Below are 18,574 nucleotides of genomic sequence, written 5' to 3' on the forward strand. Positions count from 1 at the left end.
TATGGTCCCCAAGACTTAGTTTTCCACTAGTAACGCTATGGTTGAATGGGAGGGCAGAAACTTATTCGGGGAGGAGGAGAGGGGGGGTGACCAATGTTTTGAATACCGTACCGGACAGCATACCGGTCAAGGCACTGGAACGAAATATTTCGGTACCGGTACCGTTTCGGGATAACGTTTCGGGATAGTCGATCTATAAATAAATTATATATATAAATATATATAAAAATTATATTCTAAAATAATAGTCTATATATAAATAAATTATATACAAATACATATATATATAAATTATAAATGGTCTAGTCTGAATTGAGGGTTAAAAAATAAGTTTGTAGTTTGAAAAAATGAAAAAAAAAAAAAAAAACACAGGTCGAAATATCGGCCGGTACCGGCCGAAATATAGGCCGGTACAGGCCGAAATTGAGGCCGGTATGACGGGTACCGGCCGGTACGGCCGGTAGTTTGGCCGGTACGGAACAGGTATAGTACCTGTACCGACCGGACGGCCGAAACGAAAAATTTCGGCCGTACCGGCCGGTACGGTACGAAATTTAAAACTTTGGGGATGACACCTAATATGCTATGGATTCCCAATGAGGGGGAGCCTATTTCGTTGAATCGTATGCTACCAAATGAATCCAATGTGTCGGATTGGGTGCTCCAAAAGGTGAAGGAAATGCAATACTGTGTGGGTTTTGAAGAGAAGTTTTTGGCTTTACTTACTGCAATTGAAGCGGGTCATTCATAGGCAAAGAAATCAGGGTCTAAAAAACAGTGGGAGCTCAAGCATCTAACTTGGTCGATGAATTATGAAAAAAGTTAAAGCCATGAAAGATCCAAGGGGAAGGGGCTTGCCTTTCCATTATGAAGCCGAAAATTGTGTCGTGTCCGCGGGTTGAATGAGGCAAATAAGCGACTTCATATAAAAAATTTGCTTCAGGAATGGAGGGCGGACATAGTATGTTTACAAGAAACCAAGCTGAAATGTGTTTCTAGGAGGATAGTGCGAACTGTTTGGAGTTGTACTTATGCGGATTGGGTTTATCTTGCATTGAATGGGGCTTCGGGTGAAATCCTAATGATATGGGACAAAAGAGTTTTTTTTTTTTTTTTTTTTATAAGTAAAAATATTATATATATATATATATCAAAATGAGTAACCAAGTACACTGATGTATACAAAAAAACACCTTGCCCATAATAGAAAACCCCAAATAACCCAAAAAGCCCGTGAAAAACAATCCAAAATACACCAAGCCCGACCCCAACCCCTTGTTTCGTGTAGAATTAAAACTCTGCCCAAAAACCCCACCCCAACCCCTTGTTTCTCGTCTTCACAATGCCCTCCATTTAGACTTCCCTCTAATTGAGCTACCACCCTTAGCGTTGTAGTTGATTGTCGAGAAAAGACGCTGTAACTCCCTGCTTTTCTTGAAACTTGATTTGGTTTCAAGCGAGTGGCTTGTCTCGATCGCAGTAATTAATTCTTTAAATTGGTCTTCAGATCCTCCATGTGAAATTCCACGTATTGCTGAATCTCGTTAACTTTAGGCAGAATCCAATCTGCTATTGGAGGAAGAGAGACCAAGGGAGCCACAATATCCCCAAACACAGTATCCAGATGCACTTCCGACTCTAGGCAAGGCACCAATGCCAAATCCATGTTCAAATCCCGTACCTCCTCAACAACTCCATTGGTTATCTCCAATGGTATGAAAGCAAGTCCCTTCACCTCTGGTGACCCTTTATGTGCAACTTTAGTAGGTCCCTTCACCAATGGTATGACACCATTTTCCTTCAACTCCGACGAAGGAGCCATAGTTTCTTCGGGTACAGAGTCACCTGAGGCGAATGACATTATATTACAGATGTCTCTACGCTGATACCCGACGTAGAACCCACTTCAAATAACCCATACTTCCTTTTGACCCGCCATACTCTTTTGGATCTGGTTATAGGAACAGGGCTGAATCCGATTTTTCGTTTTCCTTTACCTGAGTTTAAAGGATTCGAGCCTATCTTAGTCTTGTTCTTTACAACCCAATTGCCTCCAGTTAAAAGCAGGTCTATTTTCGTAGACAAAAAAGCTATCACTGCCTTCAATTTGACAAGTTGGGTTTCCATCTCCTTTAAAGAATTATGCATCGCGACAAGCTAGTTCTGAGGCGTAATCTGCAAACCACTTACATCATTCCCCTCACTATGAACCCCCGAATCATGACCAGTCTTCAAAGCTACCGCATATGATCGTCTCGCCACCGTGGATGTACTTGAGTCTTTATGATTCACCTCCAAGTTGATATTCTCATTCTTCTTTTGGTTTTCCTTCTTTGACCCATCAACAAAAAGCATATCCGCAGCTCTGCGTAATTCCGCAGCAAATTTCTCCCAACCCAGACCTTCATACCATTCAGGAATGGCTACAACACTCCGCCGACCGCCTCCACCATATTCGGTGACGGTTAAAAACCTACCATGCTTATTGGAGCATCTTTGAGCCATGAAAGTTCTGCTGCCTTCGCGCAAGTGTTTTGTGAATCCAAATTTTTTCCCGCTTGTAATACTGCTCCCATCGTAGCCGTCAACCATTCTAGACCACTACGACCCATCACTACAAATCTCCACACCCTTCTACTCATCTCCACAATTTTTAATGACGATCTCCATGATTTTGGCAAAAGCTCAAAAGCCTTCGATTCCACCCAAAAGCGCACCAGCTGACCCATACTGATCAACCCTTCGACTTCAGCTACAAAGGCATCCCACGCTGAAATGGATCATTCTGTTGAGTAAAAGCAGTGCGCAAAGGTGGCTGGAGTTATCAGGTTGGGAAAAATAGAGTCGTGGAGAAAATGGAGGAGTTTGTGGGAGAGTATACTATGGCATGTTCTTTTAAGAGCGTGACAGATAATTTTGTGTGGGCTTTTGGAGGTTTATACGGTCCAAATATAGACAATGATAGAAGATTCTTATGGGAGGAACCTGTTGGGTTACAAAGCTGGTGGGAGCTTCCTTGGTGTATAGGAGGGGATTTCAATGTCATCAGATTCCCTAGTGAACGATCTGGAGACAGCAGGACACACCCAGCAATAACAGAGTTTTCAGATTGTATCTTTGACTTAAACCTGTTGGACATTCCTCTCATGGGGGACTTTTTTGCTTGGTCGAATAATCAGACGTGGTCCCGACTAGACAGATTTCTAATCTCACCAGAGTGGGAGGTGCACTATTCGGAGGTGTGCCAAAAGAGGCTGACACGTCTTTGCTCGGATCATTTTCCTATCTTGTTGAATTGTGGTGGAATTCAAAGTGGGCGCTGATACTTCCAAGTTCGAAAACATGTGGTTAAAAAGTGAAAGCTTTGTAGATAAGGCTAGGCAATGGTGGTCTTCATACCAGTTTCATGGTAACCCCTCATACATCCTAGCTGGTAAATTAAAAGCCTTGAAGAATGACCTTAAGGTTTGGAATTCTCAGTCCTTTGGAGATATAGGGGAGCGAAAGAAATTCATGGTGGAGGAGTTGCAACAGTTTGAGAGGATACATGAGGCTAGAGCCCTTTCACTGGAAGAGCTATTGAGGAAGGCAGAGTTAGTTTCAGTATTGGAGAGAGTATTATCTTTAGAGGAGATTTCTTGACGCCAGAAGTCAAGAGCATTGTAGTTGGAAGAAGGGGACCGGAGCACAAAGTTCTTCCATAGAGTTGCCAACTCTCATGGAAGAAATAATATCATTGAAATGCTGAATATTAATGGTATTGAGTGCAAGGAGGCCCCCTTTGATTCCAGACCATGTGGTGGATTTCTATGAACAACTGCTTACAAAACGCGAGGGATGGAGGCCAAAGCTAGATGGTCTTGGTTTTGATACTATTGAGCCTCAGGCAGCATCTTGCTTGGAGAGGCCTTTTGAAGAGGAGAAAGTGTATGATGTAGTGAGACAATGGGTAAAGTTAAAGCCCCAAGTCCAGATGACTTCTCGATGGGGCTTTTTCCAATCATGCTGAGAGGTGGTGAAAGAGGACATTATGAATGTGTTTCAGGAAGTATCCTTCGCTGAAAAGTTTGAGAAAAGCCTAAATGCTACTTTTATTACGCTGATCCCAAAGAAGATTGGAACATTAGAGATTAAAGATTTTCGACCCATTAGTCTTGTGAATGGGGTGTATAAAATTATCTCCAAGGTGCTTGCCAGCAGATTAGGGGAGGTTTTGGGCAAGATCATTACGAAGCCACAAAATGCGTTTGTTAGGGGGTGACAAATTCTTGATTCAGTCATTATAGTGAACGAGGGCCTAGATAGCAGATTAAAGGCTGGCTCCACAGGGATTATTTGCAAATTAGATATAGAGAAGGCATACGACCATGTAAACTGGGACTTCTTCCTATATTTGCTAGGGAGATGCGGCTTTGGGGTTAGATGGCGTACTTGGATTAGTTGGTGCATCTCAACGGCAAGATTCTCAATCGATTAATGGTTGTCCTACCGGCTTCTTCAGCAACTCTTGAGGTCTAAGGCAAGGAGATCCATTGTCCCCACTTCTCTTTGTTATCATTATGGAGGCCTTGAGTAGGATGATATCGGCTGTAGTTACGCATGGATTTGTGGTTGGATTTGAGATTGGTGATCCTAATAGGGGCATTATTACTGTCTCATTCACTTTTTACAAATGACACATTCCTACTCTGTGAGGCAGATCGAAACCAATTGAGGGCATTGAAGGCTTTGTTATTATGCTTTGAAGCGGCATCAGGCCTGAAATTGAATTTCGACAAGTCAAAGTTAGTGCTAGTGGGGAACGTCAGCAATACTCGACAGTTACTTAGTATACTTTGGTGTAAGGTAGCCTCTCTTCCCATTACCTATTTGGGATTGCCTTTGGGGCTGCCGCAAGAGCCTCATCCATTTGGGATTCAGTTATTGAGAAGATAGGATGAAAATTAGCAGGGTGGAAGAAATTGTATTTGTATTTGGGATGACATAAAAAGGTTGCTTTTGGAATTAAATTGTTCCATCCATCATATTTATAGAGAATCTAATATAGTTGCGGCTTATCTAGCTAAAGAAGGTGCTTATATTCGGTGTAAGTATTTTATGGATTCTGACATTGGTAGGGGAATTCTTCAAGGCTTATTACGGACGGATTTTTGGGGACTTCCTTATTTAAAGTTGTAACCTTGGTTTTTTTTTTTTTTTTTTTTTTCTAAATTTGTTTTGGTGTCTAGTGCTTGGGGCGTAATTAGTCTTTCATTTTATTGAAAAGCCTGAGTACATTGATTGTTACCACGGTATTCTTCAGCCACAAGTGAGGGATTATTAATAAACTTGGGTGAGGGTCACTATTGGATAGGTGATTACTCACTATTCTATAATAAATAAATAAAAATAAAAAAGAGTACATTTTCTAACTTACCTACCTACTTTTTGTCTTTATTTCAATTGCCTGCCTGTGTAGCAACTCAGATTGAAAAACTATATCTTGATTTCTCATGGAGTGGGATAAGGGATGAATTCAAACTTCACCTGGTTAGCTGGGATAAGGTGTATAGATCAGTCTCGTCAAGTGGGTTGGGTATAAAAAACTAGAGAACATTCAATCGGGCTCTACTTGGGAAGTGGCTATGGAGGTATAACATGGAACCAGAAGCCCTATGGAAACTGGTGGTTGATTGCAAATATGGAAGCTAGTGGGGTGGCTGGTGCACTAAAGAGGTAATACATTAGATGTGGGTGGGGGGATTTTAATAGCCATTCTAAATTGGTGTTGGGAAGGGGGGGTGTCTCGAATTAAGTTTTATAGGGACATATGGTGCAGGAGAAAGGCCCTAAAGGATGCTTTTCTAGCTGTTTTTCGAGTGGCCTGTAATCAAGAAGCTACAGTAGAGGACCTCATACCTCGATCAGGGGACCAAGTGCAGTGGAACGTCACGTTTAGTAGAGCGGTGCAAGATTGAGAAGTAGACATCTTTGAGGCTTTTTTCAGCCTATTATATTCTGTGAAGCCGAATAGACAGCAAGCTGATAGGCTGTGGTGGACTCCCGTGGATAAGGGCATTTTTTCGGTTCGATCCTTCTATAAGTCCCTTACCCAAGCCTCAAATACTCAATTCCCATGGAGGAGAATTTGGAGGAATAAGGCGCCTCCGAAAGCGGTCTTCTTTACATGGACAGCAGCTTTGGGGAAGATCCTGACTACCACCAACCTGAGGAAGCGCCGGATAGTTATTCTAGACTGGTGTTGCATGTGCAAGAGATCCAACGAGATAGTGCAACACCTTTTGTTACATTGCGAGACAACTAGAGCCTTGTGGGTTGAAGTGTTTAGCCGAGTAGAGTTATCCTTTGTAATACCTGCAATTGTGGTCGATCTATTGGCTAGTTGGACATTTCCAAGAGGAGTCCTACAAATCAAGGCTATGTGGAAGATGATCCCGATCTGCATTATGTGGTGTATATGGCAAGAGCGCAACGATCAGACTTTTGAAAACAAGAAGTGGTCACCAGAGAAACTTAGAACTTTATTTTTCCGCGCTTTATTTCTATGGACCATAGCTTTAGATTTTAATGGCTTGAATTTTCACGACTTTCTAGCTTTCACTACTTCGACCTAGATAGGTCTTATCTCTTGTATACCATCTTGTGTACTTGGTCTTTGCCTATCTCTATTAATAATATTATCGATTACTTATAAAATATATATATAATGCGATAGTAAGATGTTAGGACATGATTTTTGACCTATCCATCATTTTCTCTCAAAACCCATAATCTTGATAAAATGAAATGAAGGCCTTTTTTAAATTAGCTTGAATACCTCCCAACAACTGTGAAAGATAGCCAACTGAGAACCCAATGGGTCCCAAAGCATTATCCCCATTCCAAGAATTCAGCACTTCAAAGACTGCATTCTCCTCAAAATCCCATTCCATCTACACGGCATCCTTACTGCCTATGGATTCAAATGGGAGACCATCAACTTTGGGCAACCAACTGAAATGTTCAGAATATAGGTGATTGTAGAATTGCAAAATCCTCCCTCGAATTTCCATAAGATCTATATAAACAAAACGGTTCACCATTAGTGCATCAATGGTGTTATTTCATCAATTCCAATTGTTCGCTATGGAAAAAATAGATATTATTATTGCCTTCATGCAGCCAAAATGCCTTGGATTTCTATCTCCAACTCACATCTAAAAGAGCATTTATTTCCAATTCACTCGTAGTCTCCTTCTTTCTCAGCAATTCCATCTCAAATAAGGATCTTCTTCCTTTTGCTAACACATCAATATAGTATAATTCATTTAGAACTTCCTTTTCCCAAAAAGACCAAACTCCATTTCTTTTTTTTTGTAAGTAAGAATCTTTATTGAATCGAATAAAACTAGGCAATGTCCATGTACACAGGATGTATACAAAATAAGACACCTAATTAGATTCTAGAGAGCTGGAAAGTAGACAAAAACTCATATATATTCCCACCCTTTAGTACAATAACAGAAAACCACTGTAAAAGAGAGAAAACAAATAAATTCCAGATTTTCCCCACTGCACTCCTTATTGTTAAAACACCCATCATTCCTTTCCGTCCATACACACCACATTAAGCACAAAGGTATCATCCGCCACACCACTGCCATTTGAGAGCTATTATGATGCCTATTCCAGCATGCTAGTAGATCCACTACACCCTTAGGCATAACCCAACTCAGCCCAACTCTACTTAGGTTGTGTTTGGATGTTGAAGTGAGTTGAGTTGAGTTGAGTTGAGTTGAGATGATAAAATATTATTAGAATATTATTTTTTAATATTATTATTATTTTAGAATTTGAAAAAGTTGAATTGTTTATTATATTTTGTATTGGAATTTAAAAAAGTTGTAATGATGAGTTGAGATGAGTTGAGAGGAGTTAGGTAACCAAACGAAGCCTTAGAATGCTAGCCCAAAGCTCTCTAGTCACGTCACAATGTAGAAGCAAATGATCAACCGATTCCCCATTCCTCTTACAGATGAAGCACCACTCCATTACAACCATACCCCATTTTCTTAGATTATTCACCGTCAAAATCTTCCCAAGCGCTGCTGGCCATGTAAAAAAGGCGATTTTAGACGGCACACAAACCTTCCAAATGCTCTTCCCCGGAAAGGAGTTAGGCTGCTAAACTGTCAAGACCTTGTAAAATGATTTGACAATAAACTTCTAGCTCCTCGTAAGTTTCCACAGCATACAATCACTCCCACTACCTCCAATCTTCGCTAAATACAGATAGCTGAAAAAATCAGCAAGCTCATCAAGTTCCCAATCCTTAGCATTTCTATTAAAAATAACATTCCAAAGTACGGTCCCATTTGAGCGACACAGCACCTCTAAAACTACAGCCTACTGAAAACAGTGTAGAGAGGTCTCTCGCCACACCATTCATTGAACCAAAAACGAATTCTTGCTCCATCACCCACCTCAAACTTGAGGTGTTTTTCAAAGGTGTTCCACCCCTTTCTAATAAATTTCCATAAGCTAACACCATAAGACCCCCTTCCCTCCTTAGAGCGCCCCCCCTCCCCTCTTTCTCACTACGATACTTCTTATGATCTATAACCAACCTCCACAACGAGTTCCCTTCCATTTGATACCTCCACAACCACTTTCCTAGTAATGCCTTATTAAACATACTCAAATTTCGCACCCCCAAGGCACCATATACTAGCGGACAGCTCACTCTTTGCCAACTCACAAGATGAAATTTGATTTCTCCTCCCCCATGCCACCCTACAAAAATGCTCTAAACATTTTTTCTATCCGATTGGCCACACCCACCGGTAATGGAAATAGAGAAAGATAGTAAGTAGGAAGATTAGGAAGGGTACTTTTGATAAGGGTTAGGGCTGGTTTGATTACACAAAACAAACTATCTCATCTCATCTCATATGATCATTACAACTTTCCCAAACTCTCATACAAAATATAATAAAAAATTCAACTTTGTCAAATCTCAAAACAAAAATTATATTAAAAAATTATATTAAAACAATATTTTATTCAACTTTCAACAAAACATCTCATCTCATCTCATCCCATCTAAACTGCATAACTAAACGAGGCCTTAATCTCCCCCCTTTTGATAGATATAACCACTTCCAACCCGACAATCTCTTCTCAATCTTCTCTACCACATCATCTCAAATACTCCTAACTTTGAAGGACGCCCCCAGGGAAGCCCAAGATATTTCATAGGAAGAGAGGTTACTTTGCAACCCAACAAGCCCGCAAGAAAGTTAATATTCCACATCCCCCACCGGTACCAATTCTGACTTTCCGAAGTTCACATTGAGACTCGAAACTACTTCAAAACACAACAAAACAGCCCTTAAAGCTTGAATCTGACCACTATTTGCATCACAAAAAATAAGAGTATCATCTACAAATAATAAGTGAGAAATGGAACCAACTCCATTGCTATTGTTGCCCACCGAAAAACCATCAATAAAGCCCCCCCTTACTGCAGCCTCCACCATGCGACTCAAAGCCTCCATAATAATGACGAAAAGAAAGGGAGACAACAGATCCTCTTGTCTGAAACCCCTTGAAGTCTGAAAAAATCCACATGATTTTCCATTGACTAAAACAGAAAATCGAACGGTCGAAACACAATATTTAATCCATTCACACCACCTATCCCCAAAGCCGCATCTCCTGAGCATATAGAAAAGAAAACCCCAACACACGTGGTCGTAAGCCTTTCCATATCCAACTTACAAAGAACGCCCGGGATGCCTTCTCTTTTTTGGCTGTCCAAACACTCCATGTCATTCCATATCTTCAAACATTTTCAACACTTCAACTTGCAAGCCTAGAAAAAACTAGGGGAGCCATAAAGTTGTATGACAACTACCATTGTTTCACCTTGTCTACAAAGCCTTCAACTTTTAAACACATCCTTGAACTTGAAGTACCCTTTACTTCGTTCAACATGCACATGATCAAGTAACAAAGTAAAGTGATTGGATAATAATCAAAGTAGCTTTCTCAACAATACATCAAGGAACTAGCTTTCCCAATCAAGTGAGATAAGAAATCTATTGATTCTAGAGACGTCAAGGGATCTCAGTTATCGGACCACGTGTAATTCTTGCCAATCAAAGGAATTTCGATAAGGTCTTGTTTGAAATTGAAGTTCAAGAACTCTACACTGGATCTTTCAAGGTGAGATTTCACCTCTTTGAGACAAGCCAACACTCACCCCACTAAATATCTTGATGTCAACTTCGCTTAGTGGCTTGAAACTTCAAACTTTTGTTGCCAAACACAGTGGTAGGAGATTCTTTCTAAGCTAGAAAACTTTTCTGTCCCCCATTCTATTGCGATGCAAGAGATTAATGATGCTCTACCAACTTGTGTATTGGCCCTACAATGAAAATGAGCTTGCGGCTTTGGCCAAGAAGACTTGTTTAATGACGGTGGGGCAACGTCTTTTACAAACCCATTGGTCATGATTGAATCATTAAGTGTCAATTTGGCCCGGGCTGACTTATATAGCCCCAATGTCCAACATTGATTACCGAAAACAAACCAGCCCTTGTATGCATCTTACATAGGGCTTATCCTCCATCATGCCAGTCATGATTTTCACCCCTCGTTGAAGTCTTCCATGTTAGACGATTGAAGAATGTTAGGTAGTTGAATAGGCAGAGACCCAAAACTGGAAAGGAATGAGAAGAAAATAGAGGCTTTTCTGAGTTCACCAATGAGGTTTCGCCTCCCTTTTCCATATCTCTCTTCTGTAATTACTAAGAAGCCTTTACGATCCCTTTCAGCATATTTTGCACTGGCCAAGTATCATCCATGAAAACTAGCATATCTTTACACCAGGATATGCTTTGTTTCCTATGCAAGAAGTTTTTATAAACTCCAGTAACCCCTCAGCCTTCAACATAACTTCCATGGCGGCCAAAACCAATCCACAGTAATTCTGCTCAAGAGAATTGTCTTCCTATGCCCTACTTTTCTCAATGACACTTAACACTAAGATTTCCCTCATTGCCAGCAGTTCGGAAAGCTTAGAATCGATGGAAAAACAATAGAAATAAACCAAGCTCCAAATCATGAATAAATACAAAATTCATTATTGCAAAAAGGGGTGAAGGGATTGAGAGTATTTACCATTGAGACTCGCAGGAAACGACCACCATTAGAGAAGAGAAATAGAAATAGACAGAGAGGGAGAGGGAGAGGGAGGGTGTTGAATGAGGACCAAAAAGTAAATCCCAAGTATAATCAGCATGAACTCTTACAATCACTAAAATTAGGCACAAATAACTAGTATGAAGCAATCAGAACTCTTAAGATAGTTCAACTTCAATCAGGTGAAAAGATAATTAAAATTAATGCTTAAAAAATTTTTAGAATAACAATTTTAGGTGCAAAAACATAATGCTTTTTTCATCTGAAATCGAGTAAAGTTCTACAAACCTTTCCTTCTTCAATTTTCTCAACTCCAGTATCTTTATTACGAAGTCCATGGACTCTGTCACCAACACGAATAATTCCAGAAGAAATGCGTCCAGTCAATATTCGCCCAAGATAGAAGTCTCGTTCCATCATTGAAACCTGAATGACACTATTATGTTTGTCACCGTTCTCAAAGAAGAAGATTAATAATGAAGCCCAAAAGAAACCGGAAGAACGGGAGGAAAAAAAAGGAAAGAAAAAAGCAACTATGCCAGATGCCCTAACAAAACTACAATATTTATATCTTCTTCTTTACAGGCATCACCATCTATGTTGCCCTTTTTTCTTATGGGTTCTGCTGCCTAAGACTTCAGAGCGAGTTGAATATTAGAGCTTCCATGTTTGCGAAGCACAGCAATTTTCTTTTTAATTCGCACACAGACAATAATCTAAAGGCAACTCACACCCATATTTCAAATTATACTTCCATGCTTGATTCATGGGGAAAAAAAGAAGCCGCAAGAAAGAAAAATCACACACACTAATACTCTTTAGAAAACCAAAAACAGTAGAATACCAACCAGCATTTGGAAAGGGGCATCAATGCTAGCTGTTGGTGGCGGAACATGTTTTATGATGGCATCGAGTAACTGTGACATATTCCTTGCATCAGCAGGAGGATCTTTGGTGAAAGTTATTGAAGTCCAACCTTCTTTTGCAGAAGCATAGAGAACTGGAAAGTCCAGCTGCTCCTCTAAAACAATTATCAGAAAATCTACATTAGCTTTCACCTAGGTCATTTATAAAGCTGGTGAATGTCACAGAATAGGTAAGTGAAAAATCATTAAATTTTTTCAACATCCAACATCTCTCACACCTGTAGCACCAAGATTTGCAAAAAGATCAAAAACCAAACTTTCAACTTCATTGCACCTCTCCTCAGAAACTGCATAACCGATAACCATAAACACAATAAGGGCAAGCTTAAAGAAAAGTGTGCAAACAGAAAATATTCACCTGATAAATAGATACTACTGCCATTTGTAATTGTATGCAAGATTTAGTATTGCTGCCAAAAATATTATGAAGGTTGCAAATCTCATGTAAGTCAAAGCTAGACAACAAAGCTCCTTTCAGTAGGTATGGAAAGATGCAAATGAGGCAAAGGATACCAATCATGATTTAAACAATAATAAAATGCCTTCTCTGGAGGAAACTGAACAAAAAGATTGACACTTAATATTTTGGCTTTTGACTTTGTTGTTTTTGCCTCAAGACATAATGACTAGCAACAATCATGTAATTTTTTATGACTCCATTTTTTAAATTGAAAATTAGCATATTAATGAATAACATAGTCATACCTGCAGGTCGGTCTACTTTGTTTAAAAGAAGAATAGGGCGCAACCCATACTTCAATGCTTTTGCAAGAACAAACTTTGTCTGTGCAAGGGGACCCTCTCCAGCATCTACAACTAAAATTGCTCCTTCAACCATACCAACAACCCGCTCAACCTATTTGCATCATAAAAAACAAAGTTGCACTGAGATCAACTCAATAGTTCAGAAATTTATAAATTTGAAAATTCTAAAGAAGAATTTTGAGAAAGGTGGGTAGTTCTACTTTGAAGCGCCTCAGGACAAAGGAAAGCATTAAATTTGTGAATCTGAAATAACTTGCATTACAACCAATTCAAAACTTCTTGCCTTCCCACTCCATTTTGCACTTCATTTACGGCCAAAAGGTTAGGCACTTGTAATCATAGTAGTAGAACTTTCAAAGGATATCATACTCATCTTACTTATCAAAATAAACAAAAAAAGCTTTCAGAGAATAACACAATTTGCTCATTGACATTGTATTCATTAAATTAAATGCTGATATTTATGTATAAACTACTATAATTTCCAATAAATAAGGCTTTGCTTCAAAAAGAGCTCATTCAACATGAGACCACCGACATATGGGATAATTCAGCAACTGCAAGTATATAAGTGTTTCCAAAAATTTGTACATGGTGTCATGCCTCCTTGGCTCCTCCTAAATGTAATTAGTAAATCATTCATCTACAAATATTATTTTGTCACATTTTGAATTTGATAAGTTATTTTTTCATGTTAAATTTCATAATTCCTTGATGATTTATGCATATAATAATGGTCAGTAAAGGATTGAGCTAGCAACCATTTAGAAGCTCAAAGCACTATATTGCACCGAGTGGGGACTTACTTCACCGCCAAAATCTGCATGTCCAGGTGTGTCAACCATATTTAGCTCATTCTCCTTCCACGAAATGGATGTAACCTGCACATGAATATTACTGTATCGGGATGGATTTTGAAAAGGACCACATTTTTCATGACAAGTGACAAAATTTTATTCAAAATAAATATAAGAAAAAACGCAGTGCTACTATATAGCATGTAAATGAATGATATACTAAAGAGAAAGAAATAAACAAGAAAAAACGGCTAACATTTGTTTCCAATGACGGGAACCCCAAAGACCATGCAAAACTATGTCTTTTATGTCGTTAAACCTCAAAACCGTGTAACACGTCCACGTCATAGAGATCAAATAAATTATCTAATTCTCATTGATGGGATGTGGCTCATAGAAATTTTTTGCACCCACCCAAAGGTTTGAACCTTAGGGAATGTTTGGTAATAATTCTCATCACATCTCATCTCATCCCATCTCATTTCCTTCTCAAACATTAGTTAAACACAAACGCTTTCAAACTAATCATTACAACTTTCTCAAACTTTCAAACAAAAAACAATTCAATTTTTTTAAATCCCAAAACAAAAATTATATTAAAAAATTATATTCTAAAAATATTTTAACTTTATAATTTTTTTTATTCAATTTTTTCTCTCTCCTTTCTCAAAATCTAAAAAATACTTAACTCAAACTATCTCACTATTATTCACAAACCATCTTACCACTATTCACAAAATTCTCATCTCATTCCCAAACATCCCCTTAGACTTGGGGGTATGACCAAGGCCCTTACCACTCGAGCCAACCCCTAGGGTAGAAAGAACAACTAACATTTAAACTTGCAAAAATCTAAAATTCAAGGGGAAAAAAAAAAGAGATAATGAACGGAGGCCTCTACCAGCCCTCATCCAATCAAAATCTGATCTCAGAAATAAATACTTTAGTCACCTCATTAATGTTTTAGGATACATCAGATTTTTTTTTTGTAAGTAAGAAAAATTTATTAAACCACATAATTAGGCATATCCCAAGTTCACATGGAGTATACAAGAGAAAACACCTCTCATTCATTTCCAACCAAATGCACCACATAATGCACAAAGGAATCATCATCAACACAGCTGCCACTTGAGAGCAAGTATGAAGTCTAGTCCAACATGCGAGTAAATCTACCACTGATTTTGGCATAACCCAGGTCAGTCTGAATCTTCTAAACACACCATCCCATAACACTTTAGCCACATCACAATGTAGAAGTAGATGATCCACTTATTCCGCAGCTTTCTTGCACATGAAGCACCACTCCATAACAATCATTCCACACTTTCTCAAATTGTCAATTGCCTGAATATTCTCAATTGATGCTGTCCATACAAAAAAAGCAACCTTTGATGGAACATGAGCCTTCCAAACACTCTTCCAAGGAAAAGAAATGTAATGCTGATCTAACAGAAAACTTTTTAGACGCTGTATATCTCTAGTACATATGATCCCTCTCATGTCGTCTAATATCCACTGAATACAACAATCTGAAAAAATCAGTAACCTCCTCAATTTCCCAATCCTGGACAGGTCTGAAAAATCTAACATCCCAATGCACCTCTCCATTAGAGTAACTCATCAACTCTGAGACTGAGGCCTGCTGATTAACAGCCAACCTGAAAACAGCCGAAAAAACTCTAAACAGTGCATTCTCACTACCCCAAACATCAAACCAGAATCGAACTCTTGAACCATCACCTACCACAAATTTGACTTGTTTCACAAAATTATCTCATCCTTTTCTAAGAAATTTCCATAAACTCACACCATAAGTCCCCCTACTCTCCTTAGTAAACCATCCCCCCCAATCACTCCCATACTTCCGAACAATCAACCCCTTCCACAACATTTCCTCTTCCCTATGATATCTCCACAACCACTTCCCCAACAACGCCTTATTAAAACTACACAAATTACGAACTCCCAAGCCTCCATCAGCAATTTGGACAACAAACTTTTTTCCAACTTACTAAAGGAATCTTATTCTCCTCTCCCAAACCACCCTACAAAAATGATCTATACAACTTTTCAATACGATTAGACACTCTAACTTGTAAAGGAAATAATGAAAGAAAGTAAGTTGGGATATTAGAAAAAGTACTCTTTACAAGGGTGATTCTACCCCATTTTGATAAATACAACATTTTTCATGCTGCCAACCTTTTCTCAATCTTCTCAACCACCCCATCACAAATATACTTTGCCTTGAACGACGCCCCCAGCAAGAGACCCAAATATTTCATGGGCAAATAAGCAACCTCTACACCCCAATAATTCCGCCAAATTGTTAATATAATGCACATCTCCCACAGGGACCAGCTCTGCTTTACCCAAGTTCACCTTTAGCCCGGATACGGCTTGAAAACATAACAAGACAAAGCTTGAATCTGTTCCCCAACAGCATCACAAAAAATATGAGTATCATCAGCAAAAAGCAAATGTGATATAAAAATAAAGCCATTATTATTAGTTTCCACCGAGAAACCTGATATAAAACCTCCTCTACCACGACCTCCACCATACGGCTCAAAGCCTCCATAACAAGAACAAATAAAAATGGAGATGATGGATCCCCCCGTCTCAATCCTCTAGAACTCTGAAAATAACCGCAAGGCTGCCCATTAACTAAAACTGAAAACCAAGCAATCGAAATACAATGTCTGACCCAACCACACCACCTATCACCAAAACCACATCTTCTAAGCATGTAGAAAAGAAAATCTCAGTTTACGTGATCGTACGCCTTTTCCATGTCTAGTTTACAAAGAACCCCTGGAACACCTTCCCGCATCCGACTATCTAAACACTCATTCGCAATCAGCACAGAATCAATGATTTGTCTGCCTCTAACAAAAGCATTTTGGGGTTTAGAAATAATCTTATCCATCACCTTGCTCATTTGATGTGCCAAAACCTTCGAAATTATCTTATAAATTCCACTTACCAAACTAATGGGACGGAAATACTTCAACTCCGAAGCACCCACTCTCTTAGGGATTAGAGCGATAAATGTGGCATTCATCGACTTCTCAAACTTTTGATAATCATAAAATTCTTGTAGAACCTACATTACCTCCTCTCGCACAATCTCCCAACAATCTTGAAAAAGGCCATAGAAAACCCATCTGGGCCAGGAGCTTTGTCTATTCTCATCCCACATACCACCCGATGCACCTCAAGCTCTTCAAACGGCCTCTCTAGCCCGCTTGCTGTAAAAGAATCCACAGCCTCAAACTTCAAGCCATCAATTTTAGGTCTCCAATCTACCGTCTCAGTTCAGAGAGTACTATATACTGCACAACATGATCTTGAATCTCATCAGGTGTAGAGAGCACATTATTATCAGCTTTGATCATCTCCATAGCATTGTTGCGCCTATGAGAGTTAGCCATTTTATGAAAGAAACTAGTGCACTTATCCCCCTCTTTAAGCCATAGAGCTCTCGATTTCTGCCTCCAAGATATTTCTTCCATCAAAAGTACTCTTTCAAGTTCTAGCACCACTTCTTTCTTTCTTAACAAAGACTCCTCACTTTGCCCCTCAACCTCCAAGGCCTGTAGCTCCTCCCAAAGAGATTTTTTCTGCTGCTCTACATTCCCAAAAACTTCCTTGTTCCACTTCTTCAAATCAACCTTCAAAGCTCTGAGTTTACTTGCCAAAACAAAGCTAGGAGTCCCCTCAATTTGATAAGAATGCCACAAGCTTCTCACCTTGTCTACAGAACCCTCAACTTCAAGCCACATATTCTCAAACTTAAAATAATGTCTACCCTCATGAATACACCCACAATGAAGTAAAATGGGAAAGTGATCAGAACATACCCAAGGCAATCTTTTTGACATAACTCCAGATAATGAGTCTCCCAAGAAGAAGAGACTAAGAATCTGTCCAATCTTGAACCTCCTTTATAATTAGACCACGTATATTCTCCCCCCACCAAAGGCAGATCCAGCAATTCCAAATCAAATATCAACTGAGAAAAACCCTCCATGGCTGAAGACAGAAGATTTACCCGCCCTCTCACTGAGATAACGAATCTATAGGGGAACTTAGGGAGTATTTCCTTAGTACTTTAAGCTTTTGGGTGAAGAATCTTGTAAGGAATGGGAATGATTGTAATTTGTAATGTTTTGCTTTAGTTATATTTTGTTTTAGCTTGTAAGTAGGTGTTCTCATTTGTATACATCCTGTGTATTTGGGCTATGCCTATTTACTTGGAATAAAATTTCTCTTATTAATTATAAAAAAAAAAAAGTTAACCACATAGGGAACTAAGAAGACTCAAATGTTCTATTAATTATGATACGAAGGAGGGGAGTGGCAGAAGGGACAAATTGAAAGGGAGGGGAATCTTTTAGCTCATGAAGCCTAAGATCCTCTCTTGGAATTTGCAGGGGCTTAATGATCGTATCATGTAGTTGGGATATTGTGCGAGAAGATGTTATGAAGGTTTTTCTTAAATTTCATTCATTTATGAAATTTGAGAAAAGTCTTAATACTACATTTATTGCACTTATTCCTAAAAAGGAGGCTGTGAAAATGAGGGATTTTCGGCCTATTAGTTTGGTCAATGGGGTGTACAAGATCATTTCCAAGGTGTTAGCTAACCGAATGAGTGGGGTGATGGAAAAAATTATCTTGAAATCTCAAAATGCATTCATGAGGAGAAGACAAATTCTTGATTCGGTTTTAATAGTTAATGAATGTTTGAAGAGTAGAATCAGATTGGGCAAATCCAGTATTCTAGTTAAATTGGATATGGAAAAAGCATATGATCATGTTAATTGAGAGTTTCTCTTGTACTTACTTGGGAGATGTGGTTTTGGAGAGAAGTGGTATTTGTGGATCAAGCATTGT

At 39.0% G+C, this 18,574-nt stretch overlaps 1 protein-coding gene across 2 annotated transcripts in view; it reads right to left on the minus strand.

The window, feature by feature from the left end:
- LOC121249193 (50S ribosomal subunit assembly factor BipA) overlaps positions 1-18,574 on the minus strand; it is a 39,098-nt gene that overhangs the window by 14,758 nt on the left and 5,766 nt on the right. For both annotated transcript variants that reach the window (XM_041147913.1, XM_041147914.1), the window contains exons 2-6: positions 13,682-13,756; positions 12,816-12,966; positions 12,329-12,397; positions 12,033-12,205; positions 11,473-11,610 (exon numbers count right to left, since the gene is read on the minus strand). In XM_041147913.1, the coding sequence (XP_041003847.1) occupies positions 11,473-11,610; positions 12,033-12,205; positions 12,329-12,397; positions 12,816-12,966; positions 13,682-13,756 (606 nt within the window). The remainder of the gene's footprint in view (positions 1-11,472; positions 11,611-12,032; positions 12,206-12,328; positions 12,398-12,815; positions 12,967-13,681; positions 13,757-18,574) is intronic.

Source organism: Juglans microcarpa x Juglans regia, chromosome 2D (genome assembly GCF_004785595.1).
Source record: "Juglans microcarpa x Juglans regia isolate MS1-56 chromosome 2D, Jm3101_v1.0, whole genome shotgun sequence".
Classification (NCBI taxonomy): domain Eukaryota; kingdom Viridiplantae; phylum Streptophyta; class Magnoliopsida; order Fagales; family Juglandaceae; genus Juglans; species Juglans microcarpa x Juglans regia.